Below are 16,763 nucleotides of genomic sequence, written 5' to 3'. Positions count from 1 at the left end.
AAGTACAAGAGAGCACAGAGCCAAGGCTACCGTCCACGCCATCTTGATGACATACACAGGACATTCTGAGCGCTAATTAACAATCCTTCAGCCTGTCTCTACTTATGATTCATAATACATACCAAGATGTACTGCCTGAAACAAAGACGTTTTTGTTCATGTTTTTATGTTTTGAGGACTTTAACTGCAAAAATCTTACCTCTTCAAACTCTGCTCACGCCGTACTAGCTGTGAGCTATGAGCTAGGGGAGTAGATTAGTAGAATAGGCGTGGGTAGTAAATTTAAGTAATCTGTGAAACTGAGAATGTGTTGCTGGGTGAATATTACATTGTGGGCTGCAAAGAGTACGTTAAAAACCAGGAGTGTGCCTCAGTGCTGACAGATTCATAGTGTTATGGAGGAGAGTATGCTCGGGGGGGGGGGGTGAATAGCTGCCTCGGAGGAGATGTAGGGCTTGATTTGCCACGTGATTAATTTCAGTTTTCATAAATGTTCTAGCAACAAAAAAAGGAGAAAAAAAACAAGTAAAGTCTACAACAAACATTTAACACTCGGATTCTGAAAATACGGTAGCTGGCCTTTTTATTTGGCTATCTTTTGTTTTCCCTGGAAGATTCAGTCACCTTGGTCATTTGTAATACTGATGTAGGTTATGCAGTTGTGGGTTTTGGTGTGTAAGGGAGGACTGTATTTGAGCATACATTCTTTTTTTTTCTTTTGTGTCTCACAACTTGTGTATTTATGTATCTTATCCACACACCTTGCTCAATCCCATGTGGTAGCTTCTCTTATCCAGTTCCAAGGACTCCAACAACTCCTCCACGGCCTACAAAAAAAAAAAAAGTGACGTCAACAGATACACAAAAATACAAACACCGTCACCTTTCTCACATAACATGACATGTTCATAAAAAAAGAGAGCTGCACCATGGCAACAAACATCTTCCCCTCTACCACTAGCAAACATGCACGTCCACTATAGTTATAAAAATCATATAATTATAACCTTCCCTTCTACCCCGTAAGGGACGTCAAAGCACTATACAAGTCAGACAGAAAGGCCATTTCCACCAAGAGCTTCTAGAAAAAAACAATTTCAGGTATTTTTTTTTTAGGTCAGCTTTAGGTAAGTCTAACTCTTCTTAGACTAAAGTTATTAAGTATATATTTATCAGTTCAGGTTACTTTTAAATTCCCATAGTTTGACCCTCGTGACAATGTGAGTAAGACCAGAATGTGGCAAGACAAACACTAAAAAGGCAAAAAGCCATATAGCGAAGGGCATTTGTTTAGTTTTTCCTTCAACAAGGTAAATGCAACTTGTCCTTCCTTGACCTTTGCAAAATATTTGAGTTTTAAATGGAGACTGTAATATTAACAGAACAAGTAGTGGTCATTTCTGCAAGTTTCTTTAGAAAAGACATCCCCTTATTGCCAGACAATGAGCCATTCTGCAATAACACCAAGGTGTAGATGTGTTTTCCCTTCCTCTTCCAACCTGCTTTTATATATCAGTGATCACATAAGCATCTTCTACACCTTCAGCTGTAAAAGCTCACCTGACTCATCTGATTACCCACATGCACTTACTTACAGCACTAATGTGGAGAAGATTACTTCAGTTAAATAAATAAATAAATGGGGCTGTAGTACTTGAAGGTAACTCGCATTCTGTTTTGACAATGAGTGTGGGACTTGAAGCAAAAGGGACACACCACTCCAAAAATATTTGTTAGCAAGTGTATCTAAAAACATATGCTGGGGGCATTCTGTAACCACAACGTAGTCTTTCTCTTCAGAAGCAAATAGGTCTGGGGCGTCTGGGTGGTGTTGCAGTCTATTCCACTGCCTACCAACACGGGGATCTTCGGTTCAAATCCCCGTTACCGCCGGCTTGGTCGGGTGTCCCTACAGACACAATTGGCCGTGTCAGCGGTGGGAAGCCGGGTGTGGGTATGTGTGCTGGTCGCTGCACTGGCGCCTCCTCTGGTCGGTCGGGGTGCCTGTTCAGGGGGGCTGGGGGGAATAGCGTGATCCTCCCATGTGCTACGTCCCCCTGGTGAAACTCCTCACTGTCAGGTGAAAAGAAGCGGCTGGTGACTCTACATGTTTCGGAGGAGGCATGTGGTAGTCTGCAGCCCTGCCCGGATTGGCAGAGGGGGTGAAGCAGAGACCGGGACAGCTCGAAGAGCAGCGTAATTCGCCGGGTACAATTGGCAGGAAATGACAGAAGGAGAAACTTTACAGGACAAAGTCAGCCAACAAATATCCCCTTTCTGTAACTCCCTATCTAAAGGAAAATTCTTCTGTAATTTTCCTCCAATTAATACACCTTGGTATTTCTTCCATCTTAACCCACCTCTCTCCTCTGGTTCAGCCTCTCCCTTTCTCATGAGACAACAGAGGACTCCTTTCTTGTTGTGAATGAGTTTTCCCTAAGTTAATTTCCAAGGAGATTTGTGAGCTACAGTAGCTTCAGTGAATCATTCATTCATTCATCTTCAGCTGCTTCTCTGGGGTAGGGTCACGGTGGCAGCAAGCTAAGTAGGGCACTCCAGACGTCCCTCTCCCTAGCAACGCCCTCCAGATCCTCCTGGGGGATCCCAAGGTGTTCTCAGGCCATATTGGACATGTAGTCCCTCCAGCAAATTCTGGGTCTACCCCGGAGTCTCCTCCCACTTGGCTGTGCCCGGTAAACCTCCAAAGGAAGGTGCCCAGGAGGCATCCTAATCAGATGCCCGAACCACCTCAACTGGCTCCTTTTGACACGAAGAAGCAGCAGTTCTAATCCGACCTCCCTCCGGACGGCCGAACTCATCACCCTATGTCTAAGGCTGAGCCCAGACACCCTACGGAGGAAACTCATTTCAACCGCTTGTATCCATGATCTCAACCTTTCAGTCACTACCCAAAGCTCATGACCATAGGTGAGAGTTGGAACGAAGACTGACTGATAAATTGAGAGCTTTGCCTTCCGGCTCAGCTCCCTCTTCACCACAACAGTCTGGTACAACGTCGCATTACTGCTGATGCAGCACCAAACCACCTGTCAATCTCCCGCTCCATCCTACCCTCACTCGTGAACAAGACCCCAAGATACTTGCAATTCTTCACTTGAGGCAACAACTCATCCCCGACCTGGAGGGAGCAATCTACCATTTTCCAGTAGAGAACCACGTCCTCAGATTTGGAGATGCTGACTCTCATCCCAGCCATTCCACACTCAGCTGCAAACCGCCCCAGTGCACGCTGGAGGTCACATTCTGATGGAGTCAACAAATCCACATCTGCGAAGAGCAGAGATGCAATTCTGAGGTTCCTAAAACTGACACACTCCTCACCTTGGCTGCGCCTTGAGATCGTGTTCATGAATATCACAAACAGAATCGGAGACAAGGAACGACCTTGGCGGAGTCCGACACCCACTGAAAACATGTTTGACTTTATGCTGAAAATACGGACACAACTCTCACTTTGGTTATACAAGGACCGGATGGCTTGTAGCAACTTCCCCGGTACCCCATACTCCCGCAGTACCCCCCACAGAGTGCCCCGGGGTACACGGTCGTAAGCCTTTTCCAAGTCCACAAAACACATGTAGACTGGCTGGTCAAACTCCCATGCCCCCCTCAGCACTTCCGCAAAGGTAAAGAGTTGGTCCGTTGTTTCATGGCCAGGAAGGAATCCGCATTGTTCCTCCTGGATCCGAGGTTCGACAATCAGTCGGAGCCTCCTTCCCAGCACCCGTCATCGACTTGCCCAAAGAGGCTGAGCAATGTGATGCCCCGATAATTGGAGCACACACTCCCAATGATTTTAAATATCGGCGATACAAATATTATTGATCAATTTAAAGACAACATGAAATGAAAATGGACTGTTTTACCTAATACGCTCAATTCCTCAATGATATTGTGCACCTATTCAACAACTTGTGCCCAAAACAAAAAAAATCTTAACTCCCTCAAAAAAAAACAAGATTGTGCACACAATATTGCAACAAATAACACCATTAAAAGTATCTATCTATGTTTTACACGATCCAATCAAACCCCTAAGGATCATATCAATCCCTTCCTACAGTTTGTCCCACCCTGTTTTACTTGACAATACTTCACATTACAGAAGCAAGATATGTATTGAATGCCATTTCACATACTCTTTCACTAAAGACTTAAATTTCTTCTCATATCTAATCAGTTAAATGGCCTGTTGTGGATATTCTTATCCTCCTCCTCCTGCTACTACTTTCGGCTGTTCCCTTTAGGGGTCTCCACAGTGAATCATCCATTTCCATTTCTTCTGTCCTCTGCATCTTCCTCTGTCACACCAGCCACCTGCATGTGCTCCCTCACCAGTCACCACATCCACAAACCTCCTCTTCGGCCTTCCTCTTTTCCTGTTCCCTGGCAGCTCCATATTCAGCATCCTTCTCCCAATATACCCAGCATCTCTCCTCCATACATGTCTAAGCCATCTCAATCTTGCCTCGCTTGCTTTTCTCAAAACCATCCAACATGAGCTGTCCCTCTAATGTACTCGTTCCTAATTTTGTCCTTCATCACGCCAAATGAAAATCTTAGCATCTTCAACTCTGCCACCTCCAGCTCTGCCTCCTATTTTTGCGCAAATGCCACCATCTCAAAACCATACAACATAGTTGGTCTCACGACCATCTTGTAAACCTTCCCAATTAACACTTGTTGGTACCCTTCTGTCACAAATCACTCCTGATACTCTTCTCCACCCATTCCACCCTGCCTGCACTCTGTTCTTTACCTCTCTTCTGCACTCCCCGTTATTTTGAACAGTTGACCCCAAGTATTTAAACTCATCCACCTTCGTCACCTCTTCTGCTTGCATCCTCAACATTCCACTGTCCTTCCTCTTGTTCACGCATATGTATTCCGTCTTGCTCCTACTGACTTTCATTCCTCTTCTCTCCACTGCATACCGCCACCTCTCCAGGCTCTCCTCAACCTGCACCCTACTCTCGCTACAGATCACAATGTCATCCACAAACATCATAGTCCACGGAGACTTCTGCCTGATCTGCTGCGTCAACCTGTCCATCAACATTGCAAAAACAAGAAAGGGTTCAGAGCCGATCCTTGATGTAATCCCACCTCCACCTTTAACCCATCTGTCATTGCAACTGCACACCTCACCACTGTCACACTTCCCTCATACATATCCTGCACCACTCCTACATACTTCTCTGCAACTCCCGCCTTCCTCATACAATACCACAACTCCTCTCTCGGCACCCTGTCATATGCTTTCTCTAAATCCACAAGAACACAATGTAACTCCTTCTGGCCTTCTCTATACTTCTCAATCAACATTCTCAAAGCAAACATCGCATCTGTCGTGCTCTTTCGTGAAACCATACTGCTGCTCGCTAAGTCACCTCTACTCTTAACCTAGCTTCTATTACGCTTTCCCATATCTTCATGCTGTGGCTGATGAACTTTATACCTCTGTAGTTACTACAGCTCTGCACTTCACCCTTATTCTTGAAAATGGGTACCAGTTTGCTTCTTCTCCACTCCTCAGGCATCCTCTCACTTTCTAAGATTGTGTTAACTCTGTTGTTCTCCCTGAGGTTTCTTCCTATTTTTTCTCCCTGTTAAAGGGTTGGTTTTTTTAGGGAGTTGTTCCTTATCCGATGAGAGGGTCTAAGGACAGGATGTTGTGTTGCTGTTAAGCCCACTGAGGCAAATTTGTAATTTGTGATACTGGGCTATACAAATAAAATTGATTTGATTTTGATTTAAATAATCTAGGTAAAAACTCCACTGCCATCTCGCCTAAACACCGCCATGCCTCCACAGGTATGTCATCTGGACCAACTGCCTTTCCACTCTTCATCCTCTTCATAGCTGCCCCCGCTTCCCACTTGATAATCCACCATACTTCCTGTTTCACTATCCCCACATCATGCAACCTTCTCTCTCTCATTTTCTTCATTTATCAGCCACTCAAAGTAATCCTTCCACCTTCTCAGTACACTCTCCTTGCTTGTCAGCACATTTCCATCTCTATCCTTGATCGCCCTTACCTTATCGCACATTCTTCCCAGCTCGGTCCCTCTGTCTAGCCAATCGATATAAGTCCTTTTCTCCTTCCTCTGTGTCCAGCCTCATATAACCCACCATACGCCATTTCTTTTGCCTTCGCCACTTCTCTCTTCGCTTTACGCCACATCTTCTTGTACTCCTGTCTACTTTCTTCATCTCTCTGACTATCCCACTTCTTCTTTTTAACCTCTTCCTTTGTATACTTTGCTGTACTTCCTCATTCCACCACCAAGTCTCCTTGTCTTCCTTCCTCTGTCCTGATGACACATCAAGTAACTTCCTAGCTGTCTTCTGGGTTTTTCAATAACAACACCGTAGTCTAACTTGAAAGACATTATTATTTATCGACGTAACTTCATTCACATGTTTACAGGAGACACTGTCAGAATACTTGCAGTTCACCTAAAGCCTCGTTCTCAACTCATAGACGACCATACCTCTGTGCTGGCTCCATCCGACAGGCACACAAATGACAACAAGCAAACCTCCATTTGTTCCTATCATCACATCTCCCTCTCTTAAAAGTATTCTATTTTTATGAACATAACTCCTTTTTTCAACTTATTAAAATCAGCCTTAGCTCTTAACTAACTTAATGTATCCCCATTAGTACAAGTTACTCTTATCTTAGTCTGTTTAACTCAAGTGTGCAACTATAGTAAATCTTAACGAGAAATTATGACATAATAACTTTACAACTAAGCAAATGTCTTTAAAACTGTTCAGTGAGTCTCTCAGGTGGCTTCACATGTCTTGTGGATCTTCTGATGGTGTGTTCTTGAACTTGAGCTGGATTCTCAAGTGTGTGTTGAGGTTGTCTGGCAGCATCAGTCCTCTAATCTGATGTGACTAGTCCCATAAGAAGATTCCGTCTCAGGATCCCATCATTTTTTGTCTGAATGGTGTATGACCTTGGTTGGATTTCACTAAGAATGGTTGCTTTCTGTGCCCATGTGTTTGTTTTGTCTTTGAACCTCACCTGGTCACCAGTATAAAGTTCTGAGAGGTTCTGTGTTCCTCTGTCAAAATAGAACTTCTGCTTTGATTTTGCTGTTCTTTGAACCTCTTCACCTTCTCCCCCTCCTTTGTTTTCAGCAGGTTCTCCTGGATGGGTAGGTTTGATCTCAGGCGATGTCCCATAAGGAGTTGTGCTGGTGACATACCACACTCAAGCAGTGTTGTGTGGTCTACCAGCAGACTCTGGTAGAAATCCATTCCATTGTCCTGTGCCTTGTGCATCAGCCTCTTCACTGCCTGAACTGATTTTTCCACTAAACCAGCAGTGGCTAACCATGTGCCATGGAGAGCCATATGTATGCAGGTTTTCATTCCAACCCGACTCCATACCAGGGGATTTCACTGATACAATCTTCCTCTTTGGTTGAAGGGTTGCTAATCAGTGAAATCACCTGGTGTGGAGTCTGGCTGGAATTAAAACCTGTATACACATGGCTCTCCATGGCACATGGTTAGCCACCCCTGCACTAAACCATTGGATTGTGTGTAGTGAGGACTTGATGTTGTGTGCACAAAGTTCCATTCTTCTGCCAAGAGTCAGAAACTCGCACTGGAAAATTGTAGTCTATTGTCTGTGAAGACCTTGCCTGGCACACCATTTCTAGAGAATATGGCTTTCATTGATGTTATCATTGCTTCTGCAGTTGTAGTGTGCAGTCTACAGACCTCTGGATACAGGGAGTAGTAGTCTGTAAACACAATGTAGTCTTTCCCTTCAGAAGCAAATAGTTCTGTGCCTACCTTCTGATATGGTCTGTCTGGCACTGGGCGTGGCTTTAGTGGCTCAGCAGGATTGCTTGCTTGATATTTCAGGCATGTCGTGCAGTTTGACACCTCATTTGTCACATCTTGATTGATCTGCAGCCAGTACATCACCTCACATGCGCTTCTCTTGTATTTTTCAATCCCAAGATGTCCTCCATGGATCTTCTTGAGCATTTCTTGTCTCAGACTCTTTGGGATGACTATTTTACTTCCACCACTGACAGTTCCGCTCTGCGGTTCCAGTACTCTGAGATGTCAGGTGAGCAATCTTGCTTCATGTGGGGCCATCCATCTATGATGGTTTTGCTCAGTCTTCTTAGAGTTTAATCTCTGTTTGTCTTGGTTTTTATGAGCTCCATCTTCCCATCTGCTATGGGTAGTGCACGTGTGATCATATTCACATAAGCGTTCACATCATCATTTATCTTGGTATTCACTGGTTCTTTTGGGTCAATAGCTCTAGACGTGTCGGCTGTGTACATCAGCTTACCCGGGGTGTACATCACATTCAGCGTGTAGCGTTGCAGCCAGATCATCATTTTTTGGATTCTAAGTGGACAGTCATTGAGTGGCTTTTGGAACAACACAATCAGTGGCTTATGGTCAGTTTCAACACTGATTGCCTGTCCTGACACGGACTGGTGGAATCTTTCACAGGCATATGTTATGCTGAGTAATTCTTTTTCAATTTGTGTGTATCACGTCTCCGCGTCTGTCAATGAGTGTGATGCATATGCGATTGGTTGCCAGTCATCATACTTCTGCAGGAGTACAGCTCCAAGCCCACTCTCTGGTGCATCTGATGAAATCTTGATGGGTCTTGCCAGGTCATAAAACCTCAGAACTGGTTCTTCTGTGAGCAACATCTTCAGGTCACTCCATGACTTCTCCTGCTCATGATTCCATTCCCATTCAATCCTTTTTTTCAGTTAGCCATCTCAGGGGCGCCATCTTTTCTGAGAAATTGGGTATGAACTTTACCATGTAATTTAACATTTCATTAAACCTCTGTATGTCCTTTTTGCATTGTGGCCTTGGCATGTTTTCAATTGCTAACACTTTTTCTGGGATCCAGTATGATACCTTCCCTGTTCAGGATGTCTCCCACAAATGTCAGTTCTTTCACTCCAAGCTGGCATTTCTCTCTATTCAGCTTCCAGTTTTCTTTTCTTGTTGCTTCCAGGTCATTTTTCAGTCTCTCATCATGTTCAGCTTTTGTGCTTCCCCATACTATGATGTCATCCATTGTTGTGTCCACTCCTTCCAGGTGCTCATAAATCATGTGGATTGTCTTGTGATACACCTCAGGTGCTGAAGCGATGCCAAATGGCAATCTAAGGAATCTATATCTACCAAACTGACTGTTGACTGTGCACAATTTAGAACTTGTGTTGTCCAGCTTCAGTTGCCAAAATCCTGATGATGCATCTAGCTTGCTGAAGTACTTTGCATTCACAAACTGTGCCATTATTTCTTCTCTTGTAGGAAGTTTGAAGTGTTCTCTCCTTACTGCTCTGTTCTGATTTCATGGATCCATGCAGACTCTGAGCTTTCCATTCTTTTTGTCCACGATGACAAGGGAACTCGCCCACTCAGTCGGCTCATCAATCTTTTCTATCACTTTCAGGCTTTCCACCATGTCCAAATGACACCTTACGGCATGGATGAATGACTGGTGGCACACTTTTATCCATCCTGATTGTGTGTTCCCCAGGAAGGCAGCCGAGACCCTTGAATAGGTCATTATATTCTTTCATGAGTTCATCATAGTCTGTTTCTCCTTCACATTCTATAACGTACATTCTCTTTACTAGGTTCAGTCTCACACAGGCAGATAAACCTAGTATGGCCTGCACATCCTCCAGCACCACTATGAATGCAAGTGTATACTCTCTGTCCTTGTGTGTCACTTTCACCATGCATTTTCCTTTCACAGGTATTGCTGCTCCTGAGTATTCTCTTACTTTCACTTTTGTGTCATATAGTTTAGGTCTAGGTGTAATTTTCTTGAACTCAGTCTCCGATATCACATTGGCTTGAGCTCCAGTATCCAGTGTCATTGCATTGTGTATATCATTCATTTTCAGTGTCATTATCCAGTTCTTTTTTCACTTATATTTTCTGTCACTACATCCACATAGAATTCCTCCATGTCACTCTCATCCACTGTGTGGACTTTGCTTTGTAGGATTTGATTCCTACAGCACAGGGCATAATGATTGTTTTTGTTGCAGTTGTTACATGTTTTGCCATATGCTGGACTTTTTTTTTTTTTAGAATGCTTCATGCCACATTGACCACATGTCTTTCCTGGTCCGTCTCTGTTCATTGGTTTCGTTCCCTTTTTCACCTCGGGAGCAGTGTTCTTCTTTTTTACTGCTCTGTGTGCATAATTTCTCACTGCACCCACACTGCAGCTTTTACTGAACAGCTCTTTTGCTTGCATTTTCACAGTTTCTGCTGCTCTACACAGTGTTATTGCTCTTTCCAGGTCCAAATCATGCTCCCTCGATAGCCTCTCCCTTAGACTATTATTTGGAATCCCGCACACAACTCTGTCCTTTATCAATGAGTCTGTCAGCCCTCCAAAGTCGCACGTCTTGCTTCTGTTCCTCAGCTCAATCACATATTGATCAATTGTCTCTCCCATTTTCTGTACATGCGTGAAAAAATCTGTGCCTCTCAAATGTCACGTTCCTTTTAGGTATACAGTAAGCCTCAAACTTTGCAGTTATTTTATTCAGCTTCATCTTGTCCTCATCAGCATCAAAAGTGAAGTCATTATAAACCTCCAGTGCTTCATCACCCACAACATGCAAAAACACCCACACTTTAATTTTGTCACTTTTCTCGTCAGAGCCGACTGCAGCTAGGTACAGCTCAAAACATTGCCTAAATCTTCTCCAATTTTCAGCCACATTACCTGTCAGCTGAAGGTTGGGTGGTGGGTGTAATACTTCCATTTTAACTTCGTTAGGTCCTCTTTCTCCCACTGTAAAGAGGCTAACGATATCCTCTGCTGACTCGTTGATGTATATCGGGCTAATTCGCTGGGTGGCTAACACCGCTAGCATGATCCAACAATGTGGCTAGTCTTTGCTAACTCTGAAGTTCGTCTTTTCTCTTCAAGTCCATCTTCTGACACCATGTTTTGTTTGTACTGTGGGTTCTTCAACGACATCGTAGTCTAACTTGAAAGAGATTATTCTTATTGACGTAACTTTCATTCACATGTTTACAGGACACACTGTCAGAATATGTGCAGTTCACCTAAAGCCTCGTTCTCAACTCACGCACACAAACGACCACCTCTGCGCATGCTTCATCTGACAGGCACACAAATGACAACAAGCAAACCTCCGTTTGTTCCTATCATTACATCTCTCACTATTTCTGCAGTGGTTGCCCAGCCATCCGGCAACTCTTCACTATCACCCAGTGCCTGTCTTAACTCCTCCCTGAAGTCCACACAACAATCTTCCTTCTTCATGTTCTGACAGTAAACTTACTAAGTACATCAGTCAGACCGTCTCTGAGCTTCTAAACAGTGGTTAAAAGAAAACCAATTTATACCGCTTCTCGTCCTTTTTTCTTTCTTCTTTTGTTTAAAAATAAATTTAAGCACACGGGCTACTCAAAATTCAGATGCTCTCTTAATCTCAACTCTTTGTCTTCACTCAAATGCTTTGTTTACTGGCTGAACTCAACATAGAGATGAACACACATCACATGCTGAGGGATGTTCCTTAACTGTTCACCATCAGATACAGAAGATTATGAAAGACAGTGGTAGAGAGAAGGGTAGGGGGTGGTGATAAATTGGAGCAAAGAGAGAACCCCTCCCATTGCCAGTGATTTATAAGTAGCGTATGCCATCGGCCTTTTGGATACACTACAAAATGTCTCTTGGAGCATGAGAAAGACAGGAGACAGGAGTCGGGGAGAGTAGAGGAGGGAATGGAAGGTGTTCACATGGTTGGTTTGTGGTGGGGAGGGGGCAAGAGAACACGAGCCAGAGAAAGAAGTAGAAAGCATCCTGCTAATTACCCTCCTCTCATCGGTGACAATGTAGTTGCGGCTGTGCTTCTTGGTCAGGTTTGGTGCAAGTACATCAAAGCGTCGACGGAATTCAGAGAACACCATGTGGTCAGGATACCCTGAAGACAAGGGAGATGGGAGGTTTGAAGGCAAAAGAGAGAAGAGGAGCAATGAATAACAGACCCAGGCTATGTCAAGTTTTACTGTTTGTTGAGTTCCAAGCAAATGTCAACTGTCAATACATATTTTCAAGGGAGCACAGCAGAAAATAACTTCAAAGGACAGCAGAGCAAAAAACACAAAGTTCTGAATGTCAGGTTGTACCACAGAGCTAGCACAACAACTGACAAGGGTTCTCATGCGTATAAAAGAAATAGATGGGGACAATAGCTATGGACAGGGGTTTTGGGTATGGATAAAGAGCTCAAGAATGTAAAAGCAAACTGTCTTTATGCATGATCAAGGTAAGGAACTCACAGAAAGTTGAATTAGTTCATCTGGGCAGAAATGTTGTGTCCAGATGAACCGATTCAACTTTCTGTGATACAAACAAATCGTTTTTATGGCACATGCAGAAGGTCACAAGAACCCATTAAGATTAATTTTGCATTTAAAGGCACTATTGTACTCAAAAGCCTTGCACAATAAAATCATACTTAACAAATTTACTTACATAGTCTAAAATATATTAGATGACTTAGCTGAGAGTTTCAAACCAGAGAATACTTCTGTATCGTCTATATTATTTCCAAGACCTAGATGTACTTGAGCATGAAACCATCCACTCAACATAATTCCACTGAATGTCAACAGTTGAGCTTTACATAATTTCAAGTTCAGCTAAATAATGTGCTGCTGACATTTTGCCAATCTGCTGCATTCTTCAAGGGTTGATAAACATAGTCTCTACCTAACAACTATAAGAACTGCCTAAAAAAAAAACTCTTACGCAAACATACAAAGTTTCAATCTAGTGTCTTTATGCATGCGCAATAATCCAGTGAGGAAATCACAGAAAGTTGAATCAGTTCATCTGGATGTTTATTGAGAACACCAAACCCCAAAACAAGCTGTGCCAGAAATTGGTCCACCCCAAGGATCAGGTCCCCCCGGCACAAACAGAGCAATATAGTGTATGCTGTTAAGTGCCAGGAGGATTGCTTCAGACTTGTACATCAGGGAAACCAAACAGATGCTGGCCAAGAGGATGGCACAACACAGGAGAGCTAACACGTCAGGCCAGGACTCCACAGTCCACACCCATCTACAGGCCAGTGGCCACTCTTTCAAGGACGAGGATGTGCACATCCTTGATAGGGAGGAACGCTGGTTTGAACAGGGAGTCAAAGAAGTCATCTATGTGAAGAGGGAACGACCATCCCCGAACTGGGGGTGCCCTAAGAGTACATCTGTCATCATCTTATATGAAACTGATCATTGGTTTCAGTCATTATGCAACTGTGCTGCTTATAAGAGTGGGGATACCTGCAGTCAGTTGAGACTGAAGAAGTCACTCAGATGAGTGATGAAGCTTTTCACTCAGTAACCGTTGTGTCCAGATGAACTGATTCAACTTTGACTTCATGCATGCTCCACAATCCAGGTAGGAAAATCAAAGAAGGTTGAATTAGTTCATCTGGATACAGCGTTTATTGACAGACATCTGTCAATAAATGCTGTATCCAGATGAACTAATTCAACCTTCTTTGATTCAACTTTGTTTATATCAATCAAGTCATTTATATGTGAGTGTATGGAGGGAAAAAAAAAAGGAACTCGGGGTTCAAAAAAGTCTCAATAGTTACCTTGTCTGTAGATTCGCAATGCATCTAGTAGTTTGGAGCCACGGAGCTGGGCCCTGAGCAGGCCTGCATCAAGCGTCATGAGGCCAGCATCAGAACTTTCTCCATGGGCGACACGGGGATCACCTCCTGCACCCACTGCCTCTGCTTTGGGCAGCAGGCAATGAACAAAGTGTATCCTGGACCGACGCACTGTGTCAATCAGAGCATCCTAAAACAGACACAGCAAAGTCAATCAAAGATTAGCTTTAAAATCTTTCTGCAGATGGCTCCAACAAAGCAGGGGGACGAAACAGTTCACCATTACAATAGATTTTCAATCAACGCTTAAACTTTTACGTGTCTATTAGGTTTTGTTTTTTGTTTCATAGATCATTCTTTCTATCTTTCGGTATCGCTTCCCTCCTACAAAAGTAGACCAAATCAAAACAATTCATACGCTGTACCATCCCAGCACTCTCTTCCGAAACATACCACTTGCAGTTTGATCTGGATGCAGAGGCTCTTCTTTTTAACAGCAGCCATGCCTGTGGTGAAGGTCTTTCTCATGCTGGTGGCACGTCGTAAGGCTAGCTGAGAGCCGCCCTCCAGACCTGCGACGGAGCCTGAAAGCACTGTAGCCCCAGCTACTCTGCCCATGAACAGCCCGCTTATGTTCTTCCTGCAGTGTTGATTGTGGGTGCAGCATTGGGTTGGTAGAGCCGTGTAGATAGCGGAGCATCAGAAAAAATTAAATAGAACAGCATGGTGGGAAAGAAAGTGGGCATAACAGTGTACATAGAAATGGGTTAGATAGCGACAGAATAAATATATATATATGGTGAAGGGAGAAATTTAGAGATTGAGGAGCAGTAGAGTTCAACAAAGGGGTCAGAAAAAAAATATGGGGCAAGGGGGATGGCAATGGAAAGAAAGGGGAATTAAAAGAAATTATATTGGTGCATCTTAATTGTATAGGCCCATGTTTTTTTGTATATTAATGACAGCCAAGCACCTGCTGTTTCTCATAAGAATTTTAGACAGTAATTGTTACTCTATTTTATCAAGTTCATATAGCAAGTCTGAATGCACAATTGGCATATTGTATTATATCGACCTATTAACTGCTCCTTGCGTTGTCTTGTGGTCTCCTCAAAGCATTGTTTTCACTTATACAAAATTCATTTGAAACATCAAGCTTTTGACTATAATTGACAACTGTTAGTTGGTATTGTATAAAGTGATAACTGGATTATGGGCTAAAGTCCCCTGCTTATTTAGCTCTGCACATGATACACTTACTGATAGAACATACAGTGCATCCTGAAAGTATTCACACCCCTTCACTTTCCCCACATTTTGTTATGTTACAGCCTTATTCCAAAATGGATTAAATTCCTTTTTTTCTCATCAATCTACATACAATACCCCATAATGACAAAGCGAAAAAGGTTTTGTAGAAATTTCTGCAAATTTATTAAAAATAAAAAACTGAAATATTGCATGTACGTAAGTATTCACACCCTTTACTCAGTACTTGGTTGAGGCACCCTTGGCAGCAATTACAGCCTCAAGTCTTCTTGGGTATGAAGCTACAAGCTTGGCACACCTATATTTGGGGTACTTCTCCCATTCTTCTCTGCAGATCCTCTCGAGCTCTGTAAGGTTAGATGGGGAGCGTCACTGCACAGCTATTTTCAGGACTTTCCAGAGATGTTCAATGGGGTTCAAGTCTGGGCTCTGGCTGGGCCACTCAAGGACATTCACAGACTTGTCCCGAAGCCACTTCTTCGTTGTCTTGGCTGTGTGCTTAGGGTCGTTGTCGTGTTGAAAGGTAAACCTTTGCCCCAGTCTGAGGTCCTGAGCGCTCTGGAGCAGGTTTTCGTCAAGGATCTCTCTGTACTTTGCTCCATTCATCTTTCCCTCGATCCTGACTAGTCTCCCAGTTCCTGCTGCTGAAAAACATCCCCACAGCATGATGCTGCTACCACCATGCTTCACTGTAGGGATGGTATTAGCAAGGTGATGAGAGCTGCCTGGTTTCCTCCAGACGTGACGTTTGGCATTCAGCCCAAACAGTTCAATCTTGATTTCATCAGACGAGAGAATCTTGTTTCTCATGGTCTGAAAGTCCTTTAGGTGCTTTCTGGCAAACTCCAAGCGGGCTGTCATGTGCCTTTTACTGAGCAGAGGCTTCCATCTGGCCACTCTACCATACAGGTCTGATTGGTGGAGGGTTGCAGAGATGGTTGTCCTTCTGGAAGGTTCTTCCATCTCCACAGAGGAATGCTGGAGTTCTGTCAGAGTGACCATCGGGTTCTTGGTCACCTCCCTGGCCAAGGCCCTTCTCCCTCGATTGCTCAGTTTGGCTGGGCGGCCAGCTCAAGGAAGAGTCCTGGTGGATCCAAATGTCTTCCATTTACGAATGATGGAGACCACTGTGCTCTTTGGGACCGCCAAAGCTGTAGAAATTTTTTTGTACCCTTCCCCAGATCTGTGCCTCGATACAATCCTATCTCGGAGGTCCACCGACAATTCCTTTGACTTCATGGCTTGGTTTCTGCTCTGACATGCACTGTCAACAGAGGGACCTTATATAGACAGGTGTGTGCCTTTCCAAATCATGTCCAATCAATTCAATTTACTACGGGTGGACTCCAATCAAGATGTAGAAACATCTCAAGGATGATCAGTGGAAACAGGATGAACCTGAGCTCAATTTTGAGTGTCATAGCAAAGGGTGTGAATACTTATGTACATGCAATATTTCAGTTTTTTATTTTTAATACATGTGCAAAAATTTCTACAAAACCTTTTTCACTTTGTCATTATGGGGTATTGTGTGTAGATTGATGAGAAAAAAAAAGGAATTTAATCCATTTTGGAATAAGGCTGTAACACAACAGAATGTGGGGAAAGTGAAGGGGTGTGAATACTTTCCGGATGCACTGTATATGATGTGCTAATTTCTTTTTAACAATCTAATGAATGGGTGTACTTTTTAAAAAAATTTAAATCAATATTGTGCATGCACACACCTATGTAAAATTAACTGAAGGGGCAGTCTAGTCCATTTAATGT

The 16,763-nt window shown here is 43.4% G+C and overlaps 1 protein-coding gene across 3 annotated transcripts in view; it reads right to left on the bottom strand.

Annotated features, from left to right (window-relative positions):
* myo18ab (myosin XVIIIA b) overlaps positions 1–16,763 on the bottom strand; it is a 216,720-nt gene that overhangs the window by 92,362 nt on the left and 107,595 nt on the right. For all 3 annotated transcript variants that reach the window (XM_056283064.1, XM_056283065.1, XM_056283067.1), the window contains exons 17-20: positions 14,178–14,364; positions 13,707–13,914; positions 11,911–12,020; positions 762–827 (exon numbers count right to left, since the gene is read on the bottom strand). In XM_056283064.1, the coding sequence (XP_056139039.1) occupies positions 762–827; positions 11,911–12,020; positions 13,707–13,914; positions 14,178–14,364 (571 nt within the window). The remainder of the gene's footprint in view (positions 1–761; positions 828–11,910; positions 12,021–13,706; positions 13,915–14,177; positions 14,365–16,763) is intronic.

The sequence above is a fragment of the Lampris incognitus genome, chromosome 7 (genome assembly GCF_029633865.1).
Source record: "Lampris incognitus isolate fLamInc1 chromosome 7, fLamInc1.hap2, whole genome shotgun sequence".
In the NCBI taxonomy this organism is placed as follows: domain Eukaryota; kingdom Metazoa; phylum Chordata; class Actinopteri; order Lampriformes; family Lampridae; genus Lampris; species Lampris incognitus.
This window is presented reverse-complemented; position numbering and strand designations above follow the sequence as displayed.